Source organism: Polypterus senegalus, chromosome 16 (genome assembly GCF_016835505.1).
Source record: "Polypterus senegalus isolate Bchr_013 chromosome 16, ASM1683550v1, whole genome shotgun sequence".
NCBI classification, from domain to species: domain Eukaryota; kingdom Metazoa; phylum Chordata; class Cladistia; order Polypteriformes; family Polypteridae; genus Polypterus; species Polypterus senegalus.
The window spans coordinates 74,328,511-74,355,003 of NC_053169.1; the positions used below are offsets into that span (position 1 = coordinate 74,328,511).

A 26,493-nucleotide genomic window follows, 5' to 3' on the forward strand; every position below is an offset into this window, starting at 1 on the left:
ATCCCCTTCAACTAGAAGCCGTGTAATGTGATGCCAGCTTTAGACAGTAACCTGCAGGCTTTGGGCATCTGTAGGGCTCATGATTTACAGCGGCCCGCGGAATTTATGGTTTTGCAGCGTTAAAACGCCACGCCGCGGAATTAACCTAACTGCCGCGGAAAATACCAAATCTGAATGAAATCTCACCATTTGAGGTATATTGATATTAGTGTGAATAGTTTCAATTACTTCTTTAAGTTCTTTCTTCAGCCTGTTGCATCATCTCATTAATATCTCGTTCATTGCTACTGAAATCGAACACAGTGGAGCTACAGTCCAGTTAAAGAAGCTGTCGGCGTTGCTGCAAAGTACTAATAAACTTAATGAGCTGAGAGCTCAACTTGAATTTGTATCTGTTCACTGCCAGCCAATTATGAACACTCTGACTTCTTTTGAGGCACAGTCATTCATGGCTGTCGATGTCTACAACAAAGTATCTGACTTACTGTCTTGCCTGAAATCATCTGGATTTCCAATTGCAACCAGCAGCTGTGAAGATGCAAAGCACAATGCTGCTGCTAAACTTGAAGAATATTTTGTGGGAACCAAACAGCCGGCAACAGACCTATTCAGATCTTTGAGAATATTTCATCCATGACAGCATACCACTCTTATCGAAGAATTTTGCTGATCATGCACTATCAGTGCCAACAATGATAGCTGCAGCAGATGAATGGCAAGCTTATCTGGACATAGCATCTCGTGAAGTAATTCCAGCTGATATCACTGCTTTTTGGCGTGCCTTAGAGGACAGACTGCCTTGCTTAGCAGCTCTTGCTAAAGTTTAACGATCTCTTCTGTTGATGTGGAACGTTCGTTCTCAAAATATGGATCGGTGTTGTCACCACTGCGATATTCTCTGTCACAAGAAAACCTACGAGCTTACAGTGCCGTTTTGTTCAACAATAAATAAACAATAACTTCAGAAACATTATTTGATAGTTTGTTGAGAATAATACTATGCCTACATATGTTTCAGCATCGTTTGACTAAAGCAAATCTGTGGATAAAAATGTGTGGATGTGAATGCTTTGATATACCTATTTAATTAGTATTACGAATTATGATTGATTATTATTAAGGATTAAGAATAAGAAAAATTTCATTTATTTTGCTTGGGTTATGAATTAGTTTTATGGAGTTCTGGTACTGCATTTGCCGTGCTGCGGTACACCGCGGAATTTAAATAAACATGCCGCGGAATTTACCATTTCTTGCCCCGGTAAATCGTGGGCCCTAGTCATTTGCACCTTATTGTAAATGGGCAGCTGAATAAGAAAAAAGTCATTTAAAAACAACAATTAATAACGGTGTTTAAGACTAAAAGATGCAATTAAGTAGTGGGAATCTTCATGAGCAAGATATGAATTAGAATAAAGCACAAAAATTTGATTGATCAGTAATGACTTCAGCAGCAGTTATTAACTTCTAGTTAAAAATTGTGATGGAACAAAAATCTAAAGGTCTGAACCTGAAGACCCCAGCTCTAGATATTCCATTTGCTTTTGGCAGGCATCTAGCCCTACATTTTTATACCTTGACTGTCATACTGAAGTACAGACTCATGACATTAACATTAATTTCTGAAAGCTTATTTCCATGTATTGTGAGATGAAACATGCTAACAACGACACACATTGGCAGGAACAGCAAACAAATCAACAAAGACACAATATTTTCCTTTCACTCACATTTCCAGAAATTTAATCCACAACATTTGAGATATACACAAAATATTTGTCCTCATTATGACTTTGTATATTGCTAATTAGCTATTATTTAGTTCCTTGACACTAATTCTAACATTCTGAGAGACTTGCTGGTAATCATGATCTAGCAGCTGTCATTTACTTGACTAATGAAGTAGTTAGTGATAGTAAGGAAAGCACTCAGGAGTAGAGAGAAGAGAGGAAAACATTTCCTTAGTGTTCATTCACTTCAAATGTATGCTTCTTTTAAAGTCAGCTTTAAACTAGCTTCTGTGTGGTTTAGCTGCACCAATGTTGAGAAACTTAGTCTTAGCAGTGGATACCTCCACCCTGGAATTGCACTCAGTGTTTTCAGAGCACCAAAAATATAGGAAACAATGTTCTAGCGGAACAGGAAAATGTTTTGGTGCCCCCAAAGTTAAAGTTTTTTATCTGGGAATCATGAGAGGGATAAACTTAAATCCATCCCTGTAACAGCACCTCATCATCATGGAGGTTGACTAGTTTGTGGTCACTAATCCCTTCCACTAAGCATCTGAAGACATTCTTTATTTTAAAATAACAGAGAAGACATGCATGATGCAGCCAGTGTTAACGTATTATATGATTAGAGTCAATTTTACTGTACTGTGAAAAATGTTACCCTATTTGATGATTGAAATGTTATACCATTTTGCGTATGTTTATCATCACATAGATCTCAAAACAGCTCATATCTGCACCATTTCAACATTTCTGTGCATAATGAAACAACCGAGAACGAACAAATTCAACTATAATGCAGAAGCGTTGACTCTTGAACATAATTTGTTACCATAGGCCTCTAAAATAAGGCTTATTGCTCAACTACTAAGCAGTCATTTATACAAAATGTAGAGGACAAATCAATTTTTCAGTCCTGATAAAAAAATATCCATCACCTACAAAGAATAGACTGTTCTGCTCAAATGACATATTTTATGCTGCATGCACTATAGATACCCTGCAATTTCCAAAACAGTATGATTTATTACAAAAAATGCAACAACAATGCTAGACATTTCATATTTCCTTCCCTATTATGAAGTCTAATCACTTGAATTCTGAAGAGCTGCATTTGTTCATGGACTGATGTGCTAGTGTGGGCAGTTCTCATTCTTGGTTAATATACCTCTTTTTTTCTAGTCCATAGCTATATTTAGTATTTTTACTGTAGTGGTGTTCCACATACATATTTTTGTAGTTGTCCTCATCCTCTTTGATTTATGAAATCATGGCACCTTGTTTCTGACTGGATTGTCTTCAGACATCAAGCAAAATGGTGCTATATTTACAGATGATGCATTAATGCTATTTTAAGATTCTTGGGAAGGATGAAACAATAACTTTCAGTTAGTTATTTTTTAAGTGAGACAAATTCTACTTAATTAAGCAAAATATGTCTAAGTTAAAAAGCAAAAACAAACTGCATGTCTTTAAAATATTTTCACTTTTTGAACATTGTGCATTTTAGGCTTACTGATTTGTGATCTGGCACCACATAGTGGTTGAATGCAGAACTGCTTGTTCTGAAATACCAGATTTGGGCAAACATTCCTTTTTTTAACCACTAAAATACAGAGTACATTCAAATACAGATCAGGTCTTATCTATTGACTGTTACTGTTACAAATGTTACACTTAAGCACTTTCGCAGACGGACACTGCAAATACTCCAGTCAGTTTACATACACGCACTCACTAAGAAGCCATCAAAAAATTCTCCATACTACACATAGCCCTAGCCAAAATATATTTTACTTGTTTTGTGCTGTTAAATTTCAGTGCATACAAATAGTTGAGAAATAAAATGTCTGAACAGTTATTAATGTTATCACCCTCTGGTGATTAACAGTAGCCCCTATCTTCTCATTGGGGACATCACAATATAAAGTATGTCCAGAGGCTCAATGCAAAGACACATAGCAAATTCCGTCTTAATGATCTGGATTACACTGCTAGGTGAAAATGACCTCAGGGTACTGCTCTAGTTTTGGTTTCAATATTTTTAAAATCAAATTTGTCATGATCATCCAATAAGCATATTTAAAAACATATAACCATATAACTAGATTATAATTATAATCAGATTTTTATTATTATTATTAAACCTACTGAGACAAATAAATAAGTTTTTTTTTTTCCTGAGAGCATTTTTATGCTTAGAAAGATAAGAATAAATAGTTTTGATATTCTTATAAAATTCTAAGAGTTACCCCAGCCATTCCAGTAAACTGGTTGAACCGTATTGTGACATCCCCATAAAAACATCTTATCACTTTTCAAATCTTATGCAACAGACAGAATTTTGTTGTCGTTTTCAGCATTAATCTGCATGCTGTCTTTAGAACTAAATGCCAACTTACTTTGTTGATTAAAGTCTGTCCACTGATTTGTTTTATAGCGCAACACACAAAGCTTATTGGAAGCCAGCTGGCAGTGCAGTATAAGCGGACCCCACCATTTGGATTTTAGCACTATGGCGAGTGCACAAAGTCACTTGCAGACATCAAGGTGTCCTCGGCTTCTGGAGATCAGCCTAGCCCAGTTTTGTAATTTGCACGCTGCCGTTAATCTTTATTGTATCAATGGAAGGCAAAGAGTTAACACGGTGATAAAAGTCAAAGAGCTGATGCCCATCCACAAATATTCGGAATCGCTGGTGCTCACAATGAATTTCGACCTGTAAAATAAAAGGCAATATTTTAGTGACAAATCATATATGATTGTGGTTTATTAAGGGCGAATCGTTGCGATCAGAAGACTGTCTCTGTATATACACATGCTGTAACTACAGTGAATTCAGACCTCTTCACTTTCTGCACACTTTATTGTGTTGTAGATTTAATTTTAAATGAATAAACTTACCATTTTTATCAATCTACACTCAATAACCCATAATGACAATTCATATACTGTAAGTACTCAGACCCTTATTTCAGCACTTTATCGAAGCACAGCCATTCCTGGTACCTTTTACCAACAACCCGTTGACCTCCTTTGATGTCAATATTAAGGCAAGTTTTACTCTTTTCATTTTTCCATTCTGTACTTTGTAATGACCCAGCATTCTGCCCAAAGTCAGTCCCTGTCTCGATCCCAATGCTTCTGGCATAGAATCCCGCTTCCTTTGACTCTGCACTGGAATAACAGAGGGACAGGTGAATGGGTTCGAAAATTAAAGGATTCTTCCCATATTTGTAACCATTAAATCAGCCTATAAGTAAGCCATGCATACACACGAAGAGCTGCTTTGAAATTCCTTTTCAAAAAGCCAATCTGATCTGCTGGTTTGTACTCTTGCTTATTCTCATTTGGCAAATTGCACTAAGAGCAGCCTTTTTGCAGTTACACTTATGTTTTTAAGAGCCACTGATATTTGCTTTTGCTTACAATAAAAATATATGGAACTATGTGGTCAATATGACTAATTTCAATCACGATAGTTAGCTATTAATGTTTTTAAGGTTGATACTTCAACAGTATCAATATATGCTTTCTCATCAGTCAGACTGCAGTCTAAACGGACCCATTTATATATTATTTTGTTCTTATACATGTTAAGATGTTGGAAAAACTCAACATTCCATGTGCAGCTGGACTCTGGAACATAAAAGTAATATATGCAGACATTCTGAAAAAAAATCGGCATCTAGACATTTTAATGTATCAATGCATACAGGAGCACAGTTATGGAGGCCAAGATTACAACACCCTCTTATTAAGGAGAGAGACAACCACACTGGATTAACAAATCTAGCAGCCACCCTATCCACGCCCCATTAGCTCATATATTTGAGGCTGAATTTTCCCAGTAAGGGACACATACATTTTCAGCCTCTGAACATATATGCCTGAAAATAGAAAAACATTGCAAATTTGGTATACAACAATGATGGATGGATTTAAAGGCAGAAGTCTACGTGACCATCATCATCAAGTCCTTCTGTGAGAACCCTAAATCCAAAGAGGACTGTTTTATTTATGTTAGGTAGAATACCCAGAGGGGACTGGGCGGTCTCATGGTCTGGAATCCCTACAGATTTTATTTTTCTCCAGCCGTCTGGAGTTTTTTTGTTTTTTCTGTCCCCCCTGGCCATTGAACCTTACTCCTATTCGATGTTAATTAATGTTGATTTATTTTGTTTTCTTATTGTGTCTTTTTTCTATTTTTTATTATGTAAAGCACTTTGAGCTACTGTTTGTATGAAAATGTGCTATATAAATAAATGTTGTTGTTGTTATTCAGTCAAAAAAGAAAAATACAGAATATTTTTTGGTTGAAGCTGTTTCTGTTGCTCTCTTTCATTGGTTATGGCTGATGCCTTCAAGCAGTGCCTCTTGTTCTACAGGGATGAGTAAAACAACACACTGCATTGCATTGTGGGGCACAGACAACATCTTTGGAGGTTTGTATTGGTTTATTTACAATGGGAAATGAGTGCAGCAGTGACATTTAATAACTGTTAACAAACAATATTTTTGTCACGCATTCACATCAGAAGATCTCCTTACAGGCTCTATCAAGGTATGAGATACTCTCTGGATGACAGGGGGTGCTATCTCTAATATTGTCTTTTCTTTCTTTCCCTGCAGCACTGAGGAACCACTCAGGGAGGGAACCTGACTCCACAACTTCCTATTGCCTGTACATAAGAATCTCGGACTCCTGGAAGGAGTTATCATTTAACTCCATTCTTTCTCTCCCCCCCTAGTCCCTCCACCCCCCCATTTTGCCTCCCCACGTGAGGCTGGACCCCACTTCACAAAGTCCCAGTCCTCTGACATACCTAGAGACAGAGCACGTCCAAAACAAAACAAGCCCCCTAGCAGCGGCGTTTGAGGATTAAAATTCTATGCCAGTACAGTCTAAATACGATAAGCATAAAATATAGTCTTTAACAGTCTTGAAATAGTAAAAAGTAAATCCAGGAAATGGTGTTAAAAAGTGGCCCTGAGTAAGCGTAGCAAGCCCTAATACAATAATATTAATAACAATAAACCAAGGGTATGATGTTAAATAGTCTCCTTAAAAAAAAAATGAAAAGTTACTAATTTAATTTATTCCACATATACAGTCATGGCTGATTTTATCGGCACCCCTGGAATATTCCCAGAAAATGCACCACTTCTCTCAGAAAATTGATGCAATCACAAATGTTTTGGTATACACATATTATTTCCTTTATGTGCATTGGAACAACACAAAAAAACAGAAAAAAAGCCAAATCTGACATCATGTCACACAGAACTCCAAAAATGGGCTGGACAAAATTATTGGCACCTTTTCGAAATTGAGGGTAAATCGTTTTATTTCAAGCATATGATGCTCATTTGAACTCATCTGTGGCAAGAAACAGGTGCTGGCAATATAGCAATCACACCTGAAGCCAGTTAAAATGGAGAAAAGTTGACTCAACCTTTCTGTTGTGTGTCTGAGTGTGCCACACTAAGCATGGAGAACAGAAAGAAGAGCAGAGAATTGTCTGAGGACTTGAGAACAAAAATTGTGGAAAAATATCAACAATCTCAAGGCTACAAGTCCATCTCCAGAGATCTTCATGTTCCTTTGTCCACTGTGTGCAACATAATCAAGAAGTTCACAACACATGGCACTGTAGCTAATCTCCCTGGACGTGAACGGAAGAGAAAAATTGATTAAAGACTGCAGCAAAGGATAGTCCGAATGGTGGATAAACAGCCCCAATCAACTTCAAAACATATTCAAGCTGTTCTGCAGTCTCAGGGTGCAACAGTGTCAGCTCAAACTATCCGTCGACATCTGAACAAAATGAAATGCTATGGCAGGAGAGCCAGGAGGACCCCACTGCTGACACAGAAACATAAAAAAGCCAGACTGGAGTTTGCCAAAATGTACTTGAGTAAGCCAAAATCCTTCTGGGCGAACGTCTTGTGGACAGATGAGACCAAGGCAGAGCTTTTTGGTAAAGCTCATCATTCTACTGTTTACAGAAAACGGAATGAGGCCTACGAAGAAAAGAACACAGTACCTACAGTCAAACATGGTGGAGGTTCTAAGATGTTTTGGGGATGTTTTGCTGCCTCTGGCACTGGATGCCTTGACTGTGTGCAAGTCATCATGAAATCTGAAGACTACCAAAAGATATTGGGGCGCAATGTAGGGCCCAGTGTCAGAAAGCTGGGTCTGCATCAGAGGTCATGGGTGTTCCAGCAGGACAATGACCCCAAACATACCTCTAAAAGCACCCAGAAATGGTTGAAGACAAAGCGCTGGAGAGTTCTGAAGTGGCCAGCAATGAGTCCGGATCTAAATATGATTGAACACTTATGGAGAGATCTCAAAATTGCTGTTGGGAGAAGGCGCCCTTCAAATCTGAGAGACCTTGAGCAGTTTGCAAAAGAAGAGTGGTCGGAAATTCCAGCTGAGAGGTGTAACAAGCTTGTTGATGGTTATAGTAAGCGCTTGATTTCAGTTATTTTTTCCAAAGGGAGTGCAACCAAATATTAAGTTGAGGGTGCCAATAATTTTATCCAGCCCGGTTTTTGAGTTTTGTGTGAAATTATTTCAGATTACGCTTTTTGTCTTGTTCCAATGCACATAAAGGAAATAAATATGTGTATACCAAACATATTTGTAATTGCAACAATTTTCTGGGAGAAATGGTGTATTTTCTGGGAAAATTCCAGGGGTGGTAATAATTTCGGCCATGACTGTATGCATATAACTGCAACCAAAACATAAACAGAAAGTGGCTGAGAAGGGAAAAGGATGTATAATTACGGTAACAGTATCATTGCAAGCGGATCGTACAGCCGGTAAGATCTTCTTTGTGCAACTCAAAATCGTATTTCAGTGTCAGGCTCAGTTTTCTTAGTTCTTTTTCTTCTTCCTCCGTAGTGATAAAGATGTAGTGCCTGCCTTGAATATCCACTTTCAGTTTGGCAGGATACAGGAAGCTGTATCTGATCTTGGCTTTCCATAAGCTCTGTTTAATGTTGTAAAAAGTGGCATGAACTCCAAGACAAGCTGTTTTTGTAGACAAAACTCCTCTTTCAAAATAAAGGTCAACCCCACCAACACGTTTATTTATTATTGTTTATTTTTCCCTAATATTAAATGGGATGAGCTGGGTGGCACCCCAAATTCTGATCTGCCAGTGTGTCGTTCCCTCACCTGGCCAGAATCTGTACAACTAGGTAACCAAGGAATGGACAACGCACCCTGAAAAGCTAACTTCATTTGAATTTTATTACTGTTTTATTTTTTTTATTTATAGTATTTATTTATTTTCAGTTTAGCTAGTTTAAATAAGGGCAGCACGGTGGCACAGTGGGTAGCGCTGCTGCCTCACAGTTAGGAGACCCAGGTTAGACAAATTTTGTATTCAAATGTTTAAAAGGTGTTAAAATGAAAAACTAAAATACCTTGCTGCTGACATGTTAAAATCTAACTGCCATCCTGTCTTCGCTTATCAATGCCTTTAAAATATAATATTATTACCTAACCCATGAGGTTGCTGGTCCACTTCCTTACAGTACAATAAAGCACTCCTGCCCACCTCTCAATCACCACTCTAGCCTTACATCTTCTTGCCAGTTAAGTCCTTCACCAAATTCTAGCACCCAACTCCAAACTTACAGGACTAGTAAGTGGAAAGCGTTTTTAAGCCGTAATTCAAGACTGCCCCTGATAGATCACAGTAATCATTTGTAGGGTGACATAACAAAGCCCTTAGGCCACATAAGCACAACTCCACAGACAGAACCGGGTACTCCACACCACTATAGCAGTGAAGGCCATAATGGTTGTCTTCACTAGTATCCTTGAGGAGCTATCATGTAATGCCTCTAATGGCTTGGAGGATGTCATACAGCATATATATACACACAGACTTGTATATAATCACTGCATATATATACACACATAGTGTATCTATGTCTGTCACAAGAAATTAATGAACTTTCATTTCAATTAGTAGGAAATCATATATTTATCTTTCTAAGGTGCTTCACAATCAGTCTTCAACATTGTGTGTGAACATTTCAACACTGCCTTGGCTTGATGTTGTTACTTTAAAAAGCTTCACAAAAATGAGTATTGAGAATGCAGTTGCCTGAACTACAGCAGTGCTGTATCCCACCTTTTCTTTCAAAGCCCTACCAAATGAAGCAGCAGTCACTTCTAAAAGACTGCAGTTACCATAGTCGTGTTGCTTTGGCATTAGAGAACTTCTGCTGCTGTGTTTTTAGCTCCCATTTGCACTTACTGTACTTTGGCTTTGTTTCAGTCATTGAGTGTACTACCAGTAAAATAAGCAGTGCAAAAAAATTGAACACACGAGATCAGGAAATGATTCAAAATTGAGATAAAAAAAAGAATTGTTACAGAAAAAAAAAATGGAGTCTTTCACCAAAAACCAGAATGCTAACCCAGAAATCAAAGTCAAAAAGAAAGAGCAAGAATTTTGTATCCAGAATAACCAAGAGACACATGCACAAAGGTTTTTAGTTGTTAGTTCATCCAAATCACGATTGGTGAATGAAGTGTTGTGCTTGCATTTAAAATGAAATGGCAGCACCAATGAATAAATAAGACAGCATCATAGAAATGTAAGTAGAAATACAAAGTTATATTCTGTTACAAAAACAGAGATGACAACAGCTAGAAATATTCTATCTCAAAAAGATTTTGTAGAAAGCATTACTTTCATCTTTCTTTTCTAGAAAAAACAAATCACTGCAATTAAATGGTTGAATAAAGCCATTAGATATTTTTTTCTGAACCATCTATGGCTTAAGTTTCTGGTTGAGCAACAGCATAAACATTTTCCTAAAGCTACGGAGTCCCAGGAAGATGGTCAATAGGACAATCATAATTATCTGTGTGGAGGAAGTTCATTAGACCTTTGCTAACTGAATGCATTAGAAAAATCGTCACAGTATTGAGGCCAAACATTTACAGAACTCAACTGTATAGACTTAAGTTCTCCATCTGACCCGGAAGTGCTTCAGCAATTCCAGCTTCATACCCAGGAAGAGAGCCTGAGTTGGGAGGAGGTGGACAACGCTTGCTGGGAGGTACAAAGGAGAGAAGAAAAGAAAAAAGAAAAGAAGGAATAATTGTGGTTAACTGCCTGTTTATTTGTGGCTTTAATGACTTTAACCAGCGGCTTGCCAAAGGGGGACATGTGACCTGCCCCAAAGAATTCTGGGACAGAGAAGGTCAACATCGACCCGTCTGCTACTTTGCCTGTATCCTGATGGATTCACATTCTCAGAAGGGGAAGAGGGAGGAGAGTGTTGCACTGCCCACCGCAATCAAAGGTAAGGAGGTTTGGGACGTGACTGAACGATCCGCTGATAAAATGAAACAGGCGGATTGAAGTCGGCTGCTGGCCTCATCCAGAAACTCCAACTCCCAGGAGCCCATCCGAAACCTGCACCTGCACATGCACCTGGAATTAGCATGCTTGCCGGCTCAGAGCTGGGAGATGATTGCCTGAGTTCGTTTCTGGCCGATTGATTAAATGATTTCAATGTTCGGGAACTAGAAAGGTTGCTCCAGCCCATACAAGACTTCATACAAGTTGTGTCAACAATGAAGAAGCTACTTGAGGAAATGGAGCTGATAGAGGAGGCGCCTTTGAGAAGGGTGAAAGAGAACCTGTGGTGACTTGGTCAGGAGCTTCCCCATATGGAGAATGCGGTGGTACAGTTATACTTACTGGTACCGTGCAGGAAATAGGGATGCAGAGCGAAGGGGCAGCAAGATGTATTGATATCAGCTGTCAAGTAGCCTTGCATCCTACAGTTGAGGGATGGATGATGACCAATCGCCTGACAGAAGGGTCAGGTGAGCCGGAACAGCTGGGTAGAGCCTCTAGCATCCATACTCTTCAGATGTTGCTTAGCAACAACAAACCGTGCATTTCCAAACTTTTTCCATCATTTTTTAACAGATAATTATAAATGACGGTGGTGAAACTGTGATACAATTACAATGATACACTCAAAGAAGTGATATAACGTTTGATATTGGCAATTCTATGCTGCAGTCCAAGGTGTAGCTCACGATATAGCACTCTGTCTTGCATATTATTGTTTAATAACACAACAAAGTGGGTTATTTTTGCTTGCTGTAACCCATTCAGGTGTGCATTTCTCAAAAATGATTGATCTTAACAAGTAACAAATGTGATAACGAATGATGCACGTAAAGAATGAGTAAGATTTGCAAGTGTTCCCTGAAGTCTTTCGCTATCTGACATTTAACAAACAAGTTTAAAGTATTTCTTTGTTGGGCTCCTCCCCAGTGTCAATGTCAGAAAATCAGACCATTGATAACAGGAACATTGATGTATTTCAGTTGTCAAATATATGTTTTATTGTCACATCAGACATGTGCAGAAGTAAAAAAGTAAGAAAGTAATCAATTAACATGCAAAAATGCCCCAAATAAAGAAACTAACATTTTGTCTAATACAGTGATGGTGAACCTTTTAGAGACCGAGTGCCCAAACTGCAACCCAAAACCCACTTATTTATCACAAAGTGCCAACAAGGCAATTTAAACTGAATACTGAGAAAAAAGAAAAACACAATAACAGAGCTTTCAATGATACAAACAACTTTTTATTGAAAGGTAAAAGTTTGTGTGGCACGGTGGTGCAGTGGGTAACACTGCTGCCTTGCAGTCAGGAGACCCAGGTTCGCTTCCTGAGTTCTACCTGCGTGGAGTTTGCATGTTCTACCCATGTCTGCATCAGTTTCCTCCCACAGTCCAAAGACATGCAGGTTAAGTGCATTGGCGATTCTAAATTGTCCCTAGTGTGTGTGTGCCCTGCAGTGGGCTGGCGCCCTGCCTGGGGTTTGTTGGCTGGGATTGGCTTCAGCAGACCCCCGTGACCCTGTAGTTAGAATATAGCGGGATGGATGGTAAAAGTTTGCATTTGGCATGCTTTTGAACAATTAATGTCATTTTTGCTGTTGTGTGCATGCTGATAATTTGTCTAACCTTGGCTCATACTTTGTAAGCTTGAGAGCAACACATGCAGCACTCAGCAATCCCAAGTGCTTTCATTGACTTAAAATTATTTGGCAGAGAATTTCACACTTTAAGGATTTCATTTTCAGAACTAACTGTGTGACCCGACATTTGCGCGATAAGACATATGCGCGCCGACAAAATAGCGCCGATTAAAATGCTCCGTCAAAATCACGCTAACAAAATCGCCCCGACAAAATCGCGAAAGTTTCATTAAATATGAATTACTAATTTCATGTCAATGTGCATCTTAAAACCAATGTTATATCTCCGTTACATAGATGACATCTTCATAATCTGGACTGCCAGTGAGAAGGACCTCCTCCATTTTCATAATGAATACAATTCTTTTCACCCCAACATAAAGCTGAAGCTGAATTACTCAGAAACAGAAGTCAGCTTCCTTGACACCACAGTTCAACTGAAAAACAACACCCTTGTAACTTCTGTTTTTCACAAACCAACAGACAGACGGACCTACCTAAGAAGTGATAGCTTTCACCCCAAACATATAAGGCGCTCCATTATTTTTAGCCAAGCAATACGGTACAATCGTATTTGCTCAGACCCGACAGACCGGGATCAACAACTGCAGGAGCTCAGACAAGAATTCATCAAACAAGGTTATACCCCCAAAACAACAGACACTCAAATACGAGGAGCTACTGCCATACCCAGAGAGAACCTTCTGGAATATAAAAACAAAGACAACAAGAACCGCATTCCCCTTGTTGTCACCTACAACCCACATCTTGAAACACTTCGAAAAACTATCAAGGAACTTCAGCCAATACTAAACAACGACCAAACACTAAAAAATTTATTTCCTGAACCTCCTCTCCTGGCATACAGACAACCACCAAACCTTCAGCAACTAATTGTCCGAAGCTCCCTAAATGAACCAACAGAAAATGGCACATCTCCCTGCCTACAGAAAAGATGTAAAACGTGTGCCCACATCTACAATACAGACCGTCTAATTATACCAAACTCCCGACTTGAACATCACATAAAGGGATCATTTTCCTGCAGATCATCGAATGTTGTCTACCTAATTCTCTGCATGAAATGTCCTGACACTACACTCTATGTGGGAGAAACTGGACAAACACTCCGCCAGAGAATGAATTTACACAGATTCCACATTAAACATGGCAACACAGATGTTCCTGTAGCGGCCCACTTCAACAGCCATGGACACTGTGAGAGGGACTTTAAAGTCACAGTGCTTATGGGCAACTTCAAAACACAGCAAGAGAGAAAAGAATGGGAAGTTAAGCTCATGTTAAAATTTAATACATTACAGCATGGCTTGAACAGAGACAAGAGTTTTATAGCCAGATATGAAGACTGTTTGCATCTCTCAGACTGACACAGACAACCTGACTACAGATCTGCATTGTTTTGAAAAACTCATCACAAACTTCAAAGGACTTTATTGGACAGTTATCTTATCTAAAGATCTTGACCATACATTGTTCTTCTATCTCCTGTTAAATTAATCTTAGCCTGAATGAACCTATTAATTTTTTACATTTAAGAGTTTTCATTCAAAAATTTACCATTGTTGTTTCTTGTCCTAGTGTGTGGATATAAACTCAGGGAACTTCAGTTTCTGTATTACATCTTGCCTGAAGAAGGGGCCTGAGTTGCCTCGAAAGCTTGCATATTGTAATCTTTTTAGTTAGCCAATAAAAGGTGTCATTTTGCTTGGCTTTTCTCTAGCTTAAAGCATATATAATAATGTTTATTTTAGAAGTCAATATTATGAGACGCGGCATGCCATCAGCACGGCATGCAGATAGTCCTTAAGATCACGCCCTGCATATGTAGGAAGAATTGCAGCAAGGGCATCTCCCTCTCTTGGCTTCTCTAGCGATTTTGTGGTGGCGATTTTGTCGCCGCGCATTTGTCGAAAACCAGTTAGCGGGTTTGTCGGTGCTCATTTGTCGGTCGCGGTTTTGTCGGGGCGCATATGTCTATCGCACTTTTGTCAGTGAACCACTAACTGTGCTGTCCTTTGTCATCCCTTTTATCTTCTCAAGTGTTTCCCGCAGGTCATCCCCATTCGTTTCTGTTGTCTCTCTCTTTTTTTTCCCTTTCCATTGGCCTCGCGCTTCTATCATATATTACGGGGATGTGGATCAGGTGTGGTGATTAGCAGCTCCCGGCAACAATTACAGATGCAACAACTCACCTGTGCACTTAAGGGAGGACCACCCGCATCATGAAGCTCCCGGGAACTACTCCAGCCGCACTACCACGCGAGTGAGGCGATTATCTATTAAAACTGGCCTTTTCGATTTTGAGCTGTGGACCCGTTATACCACATCCCCTCCAACCTAGCTCCTCTCCAACCCCAACACAGGAATCACCTTTGCCACAGACTCAACAGGCTGCCGTCCGTGCCGCACCCTCACGCCGCATGTGAGCTGCCCACCTTACCCCAGACATGAGAAGGAGGAAGCGCTCCCATTGAGCTGCTGGGCAGAGGAGCGGGTGATCTGAGAAATTTCTTCAGGCACGCGTGGAGAGGGGGAAGGGAGCAGCCCAGCCCCACGTCCCTCTGGCTTTCTAGTAACGAACTCTGTGCTGGGGCAACGGCACGCGTGCCATAGGTTCGCCACCACTGGTCTAATAGGTAAAATTAATTTAACATGACATGTTTTCTTGCAAAAAACAACGGCAAGCAAAAAGTAAATAAAAAAAGCAGTAAAAAGGACAAAAAAAGCAGCAATTCACAAAACAGACAACTTATAGAAGAGGTGCAAACAATTAGGAAAGGTTGTTTTCCTGTGCTCATTGAAGCCCCTGTGGACTTGTATGCACAGCATCTTCCACGTGCCTACAGCACACTCTGTAACAACTCATGTACTTTGATTATTGGTGTTCTACCGTTCTTCAGGGACTCTTTGGGAATTCAACATTGGAGTTATTAGGTATTCACAAAGAGGATACAGAGTGTCTCCCAATATTCAGCTACCAGCAAACGTACCACCCTTTGCCATTTGACAAACTCCAGAATTGGACCAGATATAATGTGTCATGTGTTTTCCCAAGCCACTTGGCCACGGTTCCTGTAGAAAGTCCACGATGATCAATTGCATCACTTGGAGATTAGCACTGAGAGCCCTTTGCAACAGGTATGGATGGAATTCAAGGGGGCTGGGAGTGTGAAAAGGGATGAGCATTCCAAACACTGCACCTACAATGCCAGGAATGCCTGCAAAGGCATAAAACCCAATTTAAGTGTCATGCAAGGTATGCTACTAGCCTGCTATAATTTTTTATTTCTATTTGAAACTTCAACCTATTATTATTACTATTGTTGTTTCTGTTATTATGTTGTCCAAACAAGATCGTCACTGTGTTTTGTTGTGATCTACTTAAGGTGACATCTGTCTCTCTGTGACAGAATCAAAGGCAAAAGTCCAAATAAAGAATTATATTAACAATGATGATTGGATCGGTTTACTCGTAAATTTACAAAAAAAGATTAAGTACTACTTTAATTTACGGAGGTTTTCAGGAAGCACTTGCTAATTAACAAATGGTCTTAAGTAAGAGATAACAATGCGCTTAGCATGACAAAGCTTCTGGGAAATGCACCCCTGAATAGCTCCATGTCTCTGCTTGTTTTATAAATATTGGCTGAAGGAGAAAGTAATGGAAAAGTCACCCCATTGGTGAATTGCTGAATTAAAAAGTGATTGACAGAAAACTCTAATAAATCATTGACTGAAAAAGAGAGTGGCAGCAAAAATCAAATATGATTGACAGATGATCACGCCCATATATTACGTCCATTTTTCTTCAGTCTGCAGTAATATCTACTAGTGTATTTAAGAGATCGGCTGATGATGTAACATGCAGCACTGTCCAAAACCATGTTCCTTTTCAATCGGGAGTAACAGGAATCATAAAATAATGTGGCAGTACCATGAAATAAAAAATGACTATGATCAGGAAAAATTATAATGCAAGAGTAATTGCACGGAAATGTTCCAGAAATAAAGAAACCCATATTACCACATATAGGTTTGCTTGGAAAAATGTATTCTAAGAGAAGTAAGTTTTTAAAATGAACATTTAATAACAATGGTCTACTCTCCGGGCGGCACAGTGGCGCAGTGGTAGCGCTGCTGCCTCGCAGTTAGGAGACCCGGGTTCGCTTCCCGGGACCTCCCTGTGTGGAGTTTGCATGTTCTCCCCGTGTCTGTGTGGGTTTCCTCCAGGCGCTCCGGTTTCCTCCCACGGTCCAAAGACATGCAGGTTAGGTGGATTGGAGATTCTAAATTGGCCCTAGTGTGTGCTTGGTGTGTTTGAGTGTGTCCTGTGGTGGGTTGGCACCCTGCCCAGGATTGTTTCCTGCCTTGTGCCCTGGGATTGGCTCCAGCAGACCCCTGTGTTCGGATTCAGCGGGTTAGAAAATGGATGGATGGGTCTACTCTCATTTGACAAATTTCTTATGTTCTGATGACCCAGCCCTTAACGGGTTGCCAGTCCATAACAGGGCACACCTTATCGTCCATAAAAAACCTTAGCAGAAATCTGGAGAACCTGAAGAAAGCCCACATGAACTGGGGAATCAACCAGGAGAATGCCAGAGGTAAGATCTGAACCTAAGACTCTAATTCTGAAGCTGTGAGATAGCATCAACACCTTCCTATTAACAAATGGTATCTTAATATCAAAATAAAAATTCACCATTGCATTTATCTATAAAGGAATATACGTTTTCTGTTTTCAAAATCTGATTTTCTAAACTGGCATCTGAGCTTGCCATAATTAGCATATAAATAAAAATGTCTTTACTGTCTTGAATTGTGCAAATTTATTTTCTGTAAATTGTATCTGCATAACAACATTTTTGTACTAAATATGTAACATTACCAGCTTTGAATTCAAGGTAACCTGTCTCTAGAGGGGATCCAGAAGAACATCCTTTTATTCCTGGCATACACATTGTACTATGCCAGGCAGTGAGAAACACAACACACGCCAACACCAGCGATCAAACCGTCTGCACTTTTCAAAAAGCATCAATTTATTTCCAGCATATTTTACAGAACTGTTGGTGTTCCCACACACTTGGGCTATGCAAGCTGCTAATGTAAATTGAAGCACAACAGTATTAAAAATAAATGTTATTTAGGTTGAGTAATACATAATGTGGGATTTTAACTTCCTTTGTTAGATGTATTTTTAATTTAGAAAGAGCCAAAAATGGAAAAAAAAATATTTTCCTTCTTGACCACCTATTGTATCAGGTGGTCAAGCCCCAGTGATGACTTAAAGTCACATTTATCATGAATGCTTAGAGAAACATAATACTGCCATCTTGGCAATACAAAATTTAACAAATAAAACATAAAAAGATAACAAACTCAAAGTAACTCAACCACATTCACCAACAGAGGTGCGCTCAACCAGCTCATATACCAGGCAGTCCACTAGTTTTCAGCACAAGCTGAAGGACAGAAAGACTGAGAAATGTTATATTGCCCATTCACTAGATATAATTACTTTTACAACCTGATAGAAACCATTCTTCTTTATTTCACAAGACATTTTGAAATGAATGCTATTGTAGGATTACAAATAAAAACAGAAATATTTAAATTGATCGAGGATTCATAGACAAAATGTTGCTGACACATATGGTTTACCATATCCACCTCAATTTAGAGTCGCAAGTCAAACGGACAGAATTTCTTTGCGCAGTGGGAGGAAAGCAGTGTCTCTTTGGTCCTCTATGAGAAACCCTGGACAAACAAGCAAAAAGCTGTCTAGACGGAAACTAAGCAAGTGAATAAAAACTATTTAAACAGCCGATATGAAGATAAAAACCGTTCAGAAAACTTTTAAAAAACATCACCATTTTACAAGCAAAACAAAATTCCAGTATACCTCCCTTGTCTGAATACATATTGATACTAAAACTGAAAATTGCACAACTGAATCAAATATTAAAAACAGCAAAATGACCTCTGACGACCAGGTAAAATGAGCTGCGGAACCCTTCCATGCCAGTCTTCCTCATTTCGCACCCACAATGGTAATTTTTGAACACAATTAAGAGACTGTACATCAGCACCTTTTAAAACACAGGCACAGAAGCAACAGTGAGGTTCTATTAAGGCAGACAGAAAGCAAAATAAGAGAGAGAACATGTAAGACAGAGATACTAACATTTTCTAATATGAGCACAACTTTCCTCTCAATAGCCCGCTAATAACCCCCATTTCTTTGATGTGATCTGATTGGTTTGATGTCATCGAGACTTCACCCAACGTACCCATTATTGCTGCAATGCAAGTGGGACTTAAGCAAGAGGGAAGTAGAATGTAGTGAGGTGCGATGGTGTGGTGCACTAGTGTGTCGAACAATTGTCTGGAGCACCAGGGAGGCTAGTACCGTTTTTGTTACCAGTACTAAGGTTTGAATGATTGTATCAATATGGAAATCTAAATATAAGTAATCTGAGATTAATAGGCACACTAACAAAATAAGTGCCAGAACCTTCTTGAATTCAGAACACAGTACAGCAAGTACAATAAGCAGTGTTTATCATCTGGGATGGATGGCTGGGATGCCCCAAGAATGAAAGAATCAGGGAAGGCGGCTACTTTTGGACACTGCCTCCCCCAAGACACTAGATGGCAGGTCCCCTGGAGTATAGCGGTGCTCCGGATTCCCACAGGGCATCCTGGGACTTGGAGTTCTCTATCACAGCCCTGTTGGGTGCGGAGGGTGCTGCAAGGGGATGCCATGGAAGGAATGGGAGAGTCGTGCTTCCCTTATAGCCCAGACTGACGAAAAACTTGAATTCTCCATCTGACTCCGAAATGCTGGCAAATCACGTTTGGAGGAAGAACAGAAGCACAGACTATTTAAAGGACTGCTGGAAACCCAGTAAGTGAGCCAGAGTCGGGTGGAGGTGGACAACACTTGCTGGGAGGTGTGGACGAGAAAGAGAAAGAAAGAGTATTGTGTATTTGTGATTTACTTGCCTGTTTATTGTGGCTGAGGTGCTTGAAGGGCACTATTTAAAGAAGAGAATTATTAAAATACTTCTTAGTGCTTTTACCCTGTGTCCTCAGCATCTGTCTTTTGGGATTAAAGGGGCAACAACGACCCCCAGTGTGTTACACATCATATACTCTATGTCTGTTGCTGATATCAGTGAGCTCCTACTACTTTAATAATTATAACCACTGATGGCTTGGCTTGACGTTGGGCTCATTTATCTGCATACAGGTAGGCTGGTGGTGTGCAGAGCAGCATGTTGATCTATGCCTTTAAGACCTTTTAAAATAAAACTGTACAAACTTAAAAATATTGTGTTGAAAACCCAAGGGTTTCTGTTTTTAAGGGTTTCCCTTTCTCTTTGTTTCTGGCCGTATTGCAACATTATCACACTTATCTCACTGTAACCCTCTAGTAGCCTATTACAGTTTGTCGTGTTGTTTAAGTACTTTCATTTTATAGAATAATGTGAATCTACACTTAATTTGGTTGCATTCAAAACCTTTGTGTTTTAGTTACTTAAAAATGCATTGGTGTAGTGTTTTGGATAGTAAATTAAGAAAAGTATGTTAAGCGAGTTATTTTTTTTCACAGATCTGATTTAATGTCTTGTGTTTTTAATGAATGGTTCTCATTAATTATGGCACCTCAGTTTTTCTGTACAGTATTCAATTTTTATGAGAGTTAGTCTTTTCATTCCTATATTAAATAAGCAAATCTCACATTTGGGACTGTGCGTTTTTGTTCCTGGAGTCTTGTAGTGATAAATGTTTGTTAAGTGTGGCTGTCTCTTACGTAGGCTATTTACTTCTTAGCATTTGCTCTAATGTGAAATGATAGCACATGTACGTAACCTAAAAACTGGTACACTCTGCAATGTGTAAACAGGTTTTATCTGGTTTAAAATTGATCCCAAAACACTGTTCACATTCCTTTTTACTTTATTCCCTTTTTAACAAACATAAACCATCAGAATCTGCAATCAACTTGCAAGTGAACTACAAGATGCCACCTTCATGTTTGATTTGCTGTTGCTTTCTGTACAGAGCAAGTGAGCAACAGAGAGAGATAGCAAGAAATGGTGTAAGAGCCAAAGCCTTTAAGTCATGTTAATGGTAAATTTAGCTTTGTCTTGCTTACTTTGAACTTGAATATAATGTAACTTTCCCATAGATAATGGAAGATTCTGTTCCACCCTTATAAGTTAAAGTTAATGAAATGTTCATCATATTAGTTCCGTGTGACAATAGTATAGCTCTTAAGTTGAAGTTAGACAACTAGAAAGAAACAGGAACTGGTAGTCAAATAGTTATCTGACCGTATTTGCGGTGAATGAAATAACATAAAGAAACCCTAAGAAATGTAAGCTGTATTCTTAATCGTCATGCGGAATATCATAAACAAGATGTTTCCCTTTATCCCCTTTTTTGGCATGCATTATAATTTTTTCCTTATTATTTGTGAACTAGCCATGTGTGCCCAACTACGTTGCCGCGTGTTAAAGTTGTCTGTGAAGGGCTCCCTCTTTAAACGCGGCTGCCAGTTGTGAACTGGGCCCTTCATTGCACAGCATTATGATTTTTTATAAGGGAAACAAAATTACAAAAGAAAACCCTTGGACGTTGATTCGATAGGAACGGCCTACTCGGAATCACTGTCCGAATAGTAATTATGTGGTGGTGCAGGAGCATTTCTGCTTCTGTCTGTTCACAGTCCGTCTCGTTTTCACGACACTATCGTTTCCTCCTACGATGTCTTCTCAACCTTTCTCCAATCTCGCAGGTTGCTTTGTGGCAATCCAAAGAGTAAGGCAATATACATGGAGCAATGGTTATAAAAGGGGGACACATAGGTATCCAGGCTCTTTAAAGCATAAATAGGGATCACTTCACTGACATGTGAACAAGCCTATATATAACTGTGAGATGCGCAGCACTTGCCAGCTACAACGTAACAATAATAATTTCCAGAACGTGCTGTTACGTTGTCATTCATTTTACCCACTGTCTTTCTTTCATTCATATGTTACGTAGGCACGTACCTTTTATCTTCGGCAATCTCATTCTCTAACCAGGCCTCAGGAGCTAACCAGCGTAACACTGTCCACCACCCCTTTCGTTATTCCGGCACATTGTTGACATCCGTGAGTAACAACAACGTACTAAACTGGAAGGTGGTCTATGCATGCGTGGAATTCGCGGACAAACAAAGATCAAGATCTAAATGAAGATCTCTTTAGTTAATTTAAAGCACAACAATTTGTTTAGTTTGAATGTCTGTGTTTTGAGGTGTGACTGGAGTACTACAGTCTTCAGTAGTATAAGCCTGGAGGAGATTCTTAATGCAATCCCTATGTTTTAGCTGACTCTCTTCTGCCATCTAGTGCTTCTTCTTCTAATTCATTCGCGGACAAACAAAGATCAAGCTCCAACTGAAGATTATATATAGAGATAGTTTGCTTTGAACTTCACTAAAATCTTTCAAACAAAGACTGTGGAACTGTGGAGTTAATTTTTTTTTTTTGCACAATAACAAATAGAATAACTAGTGGAGCCTTCCTATGCTCAAGCATAACTTTTAAAAATATGCTGAAAACTAAACATGCAAATTTAGAGCTGTTGCACTTTGAATGTAAGACTTTGGTGTAAATGTTTACATGTTTCTCATTCCTTATGCTAAATGTTAATCAAACTCAGATTTTAACATCCCTAATGGAAACTATCTACTACACCATCACAACACCCCGTCCCCCCAACAACAAACTAAATTATTAACACTTACAGGTCATGTTTTGACAAAAGCCAATGTCAAGGGACAGAAGGCTAAATGTCAAGAAATGATGCAGAGTATGTATGGTTTGGTTTTACTCATTAGACAGAACCAAAGAACATTAGATAAACTGAGCCCCACACGTTTCAAGATCTTAATTTCTTTATTGCATAGCATCAAAGGCTGACTGTTGCTCTAATAAAAAATCACTCTGCAGCTGTATTGTATACTGCTGATGACTCGAATTCTGTAATATCAGAGGAGGACTTTTAGCTGTTAAAAAGAATGTTGCAATGAGAATGCTGCTGAAATTTCCCCAAGTGTGAGAGAAATTTCACCGTACAGATTCTTGCAACTGTTAATTGGAAAGACTATCCAGAGATTGCTTCCCTAGGTGCCCTCTTAGTTGCCAGATTAGAAACAAAACAAAACAAAACAAAAAAAGATAAATCCTGGAGGACACTGCTGAGTATGAGCCAGTTAATTATTTCAAATTGTTTTTTTCTGGGAAGTGCTTTTGAACTGATGAGTGTGGAGACAAACAGATATGCATTGCAGTCTATGGTTCTCTCCTTGAGTTACAGTATCAATATATTAGCATTCCACCCTTTTCCAACCATCTATGCGAACAACAAGCATAAGCTGGACTGTGTAGTGTGTTGCAACAGCCAGAAAGAACAGCATTTGTAGTGCAACAAAATTGCAAAAGAATTTGGATTACAAATGCATGCAAATGGTTGCTCTAAACGATATATACACTTCAAAATGATCAAGTATAGAGAGTTTTCATACACTTGGTAGTTATATGCTTTCTACGGATGCCAAATGAAGACGTGAAATATCGTTATTTTTTATAATTGTTTCCTTGAGATAACAGACTAATTTTATCGAGATCAAAGTTCGTTTTCTCAAGATAATGGAATAAGTTTATCGAGATTTCGATTAAAACAAATGATCAATGAAATAATTGTGTCTAACGTTTAATGTTTAGCTTATTGGAAACCACATCCTGTTTGAAATGGCAGAATAGCAGAACTGTATTGATCAGCGCTTCACATTTTTGTTCAATCAAGGGCTGACGCGGGCTGAAATATGTTTATACCTTAGTTTAGAGAATAATAACGTTAGTGTCTGTCATTTAAGAAGACAGTTAGCAAGGCTTCAGCTGTTGGCGTCGCAATCTAAGCGAGTCTGATGTCAGGAGCAAAGGTTAAGCTTTGTTTTCTCGAGATTGGGATAAAATTATTCTGTTATCTCAAGAAAACGAATTTCCATTTTCTCGACATCTCGATAAAATTATTCCGTTATCTTGAGAAAACAAATTTTGTTTTCTCGAGATCTCTTTAAAATTAGTATGTTATCTCAAAAAAACCAGCCTTCAGTGATTCAGCCTCAAAAGAGTTATATTGTTATTACACCTATAAGTACCTGAAAACCCACAATGTTATGCTCTATTCAACACTCTGTTTGCACACATCCATATTAACCTGCTTATGTGGTCCAAAACTAATTCATGTGTTTAAAATGTTATTATTTTATAGCTACCTAGTGTCCCTATTTACCCACAAGCAAGGTTAATAATCCCAATTACAAATCTGTAGTATTTGTTGCATAATTACCCTAAATGGTTGGTCCTGAATGAATGGGAAGTAAGGGATGGGAGTTTCTTCATCACTCCATTCTCCGGAGACACAGGCCTTTCTGATAAACTGTCGCTCTGCAAATCTGGCAGTAAGCAAAATGGCCACATCAGCAGGAGGCGCCTCTAAGTTGCCACAAGTCAAGCTGATATCCAAACTGTTAGGAGAACAAGAAATCATCACAAGTGAAAACACTCAGACAAGATTTGAATCATAAGAAACAGCAGGGCTGAATACATTATAAAAGGTAAATACACTGATCAGCCACAACATTAAAACCACCTGCCTAATACTATATAGGTTCCCCTTGTGGTGCCAAAAAAGCTCTGACCCATTGAGGGTGAACCCCACAAGACTTTTAAGTCCTGTAAGTTGCAAGGTGGGGTCTCCACGAATTGGACATGTTTGCCATGTTCCTCAAACCATTCTTGAACAGTTTTTGCAGTGTGGCAGGATGCATCATTCTGCTGAAAGAGGCCACTGCCATCAGGTAATATCTTTGCCAAGAAGGGGTGTATGTGGTCTGCAGCAATCTTTAGTTTTGTAGTACATCTCAAAGTATCATTCATATGAATGCCAGGATCCAAGGTTTCCCATCAAAATATTGCAATTTCTGCAATGAGGCAGGGAGTGTTATCCTGTTGAAAGAGGCCACTGCCATCAGGTAATACTGCTACTATGAAGGGGTGTACATGGTCTTCAACAATCTTTAGGTAGGCGGTACATGCGAAATTAACATCCACATCATTGCCAGGACCCAGGGATTCCCAGCAGAACATTTCCCATTACTGCCTCCAAGGACTTGTAATCTTCCCATAGTGCATCCTGCTGGTATTTCATTTCCAAGTAAATGATGCACACATACCCGGCTGTCCACATGATCTAAAAAAAATGTGATTCATCAGACCAGGTCACCTACCTCCATTACTCCATGGTCCAGTTCTGATGCTCACACGCACATTGTAGGCACTTTTAGTGGTGGACAGGGGTCAGCATAGGCACTCTGACTGTTCTGTCACAACGTAGCCCCATGCATACAAGCTATGATGCACTGTATGTTCTGACACCTTTCTCTCAGGGCCAGCATTAGGTTTTTCAGCAATGTGTGCTACAATAGCACTTCTGTGGGATCAGATAAGACAGGCTAGCCTTCACTCCCCATTCACATCAATGAACCGTTGAGGCCCATGACAATGTCGCTGGTTCACCATATGTCCTTCCTTGGACCACTTTTGTTAGGTACTAATCACTGAATACTGGGAACACCCCATAAGACCTGACATTTTAGAGTTGCTTTGACCCACTTGTATAGCTCTCACAATTTGGCCCTGGTCAAAGTAGCTCAGTTCTTTAAGTTTGCCCAATTTTCCTGCTTCCAACACCTCGCCATCAAGAACTGACTGTTCACTTGCTGCCTAATATATCTTTCCCTTTGACTGGTGTCATTGTAACAACATAATCAACATGGCTCACCTAATGTTGAGGTTAATCAGTGTATAATGCAGCACAGTTACTTGCAAAGAGAATCTATATACTGGCTCCCAAAATTCACATTTAGATTTTTGACAAGACTAGCAGTTGAATTTTAGTTTGCAATCTTCCCAGGGATTTAAGACAAGTGTACACAAACAGAGTTTTCTATGATTTGGCTCTTTTCATTCTGTAAAAAGTCCACAGAGAATGCAGGTAAAATTAGGAGGAACTTCAATTTGTAAAATAGCAACATTATACCAAACAGCTTTAAAGTTCTCAAAAACAGACAGTTAATTCTCAGGTGGAAAATTATTTGCAAAATGTATCATTATGGCAATTCATGAAAGTATTTATTATGTACAAGAAAGCATCTGAAAGAAGAACATGCAGAGAACCTCTCATTTAACCCAAGACTTCATACTAGACATATACAGTTAAAAATGAAAACAAAAATAGGCTGTTGTGGTCCTCCTACAGTGGCAGCCTTCAAGATGAGTGTGGTCAGGTATGACAAGGTTTTAGAGAACCTACAAATTTCTAGAGCTCTAGCAGAGACAAAATATTTAAAGCAGGGATGTCCAGCTATGGTCCTGTGGCCTCATGCATAACGCTGTGCGTAGAATTCACACTCTAACATGACGTAAGCACAAAAGCGGAAATGTGCTTATGCACAAAAAAATCCAGATGCATAAATCTGTGCGAACGCCAGCTTCCACGTTCTTCCGTTACATAAATCCTGGTCAGCGTGAAAATTAATGCACATGCACGCGCCTGCTGCTCCACCCCAACT

The 26,493-nt window shown here is 39.2% G+C and overlaps 1 protein-coding gene across 1 annotated transcript in view; it reads right to left on the minus strand.

Annotated features, from left to right (window-relative positions):
- Positions 1–981: 981 nt before the first annotated feature.
- lgalslb (lectin, galactoside-binding-like b) overlaps positions 982–26,493 on the minus strand; it is a 32,481-nt gene continuing 6,969 nt past the window's right edge. Inside the window, exons 4-5 of the mRNA XM_039738563.1 lie at positions 24,210–24,387; positions 982–4,449 (exon numbers count right to left, since the gene is read on the minus strand). Of these exons, the coding sequence (XP_039594497.1) occupies positions 4,306–4,449; positions 24,210–24,387 (322 nt within the window). The 3' untranslated portion in view covers positions 982–4,305. The remainder of the gene's footprint in view (positions 4,450–24,209; positions 24,388–26,493) is intronic.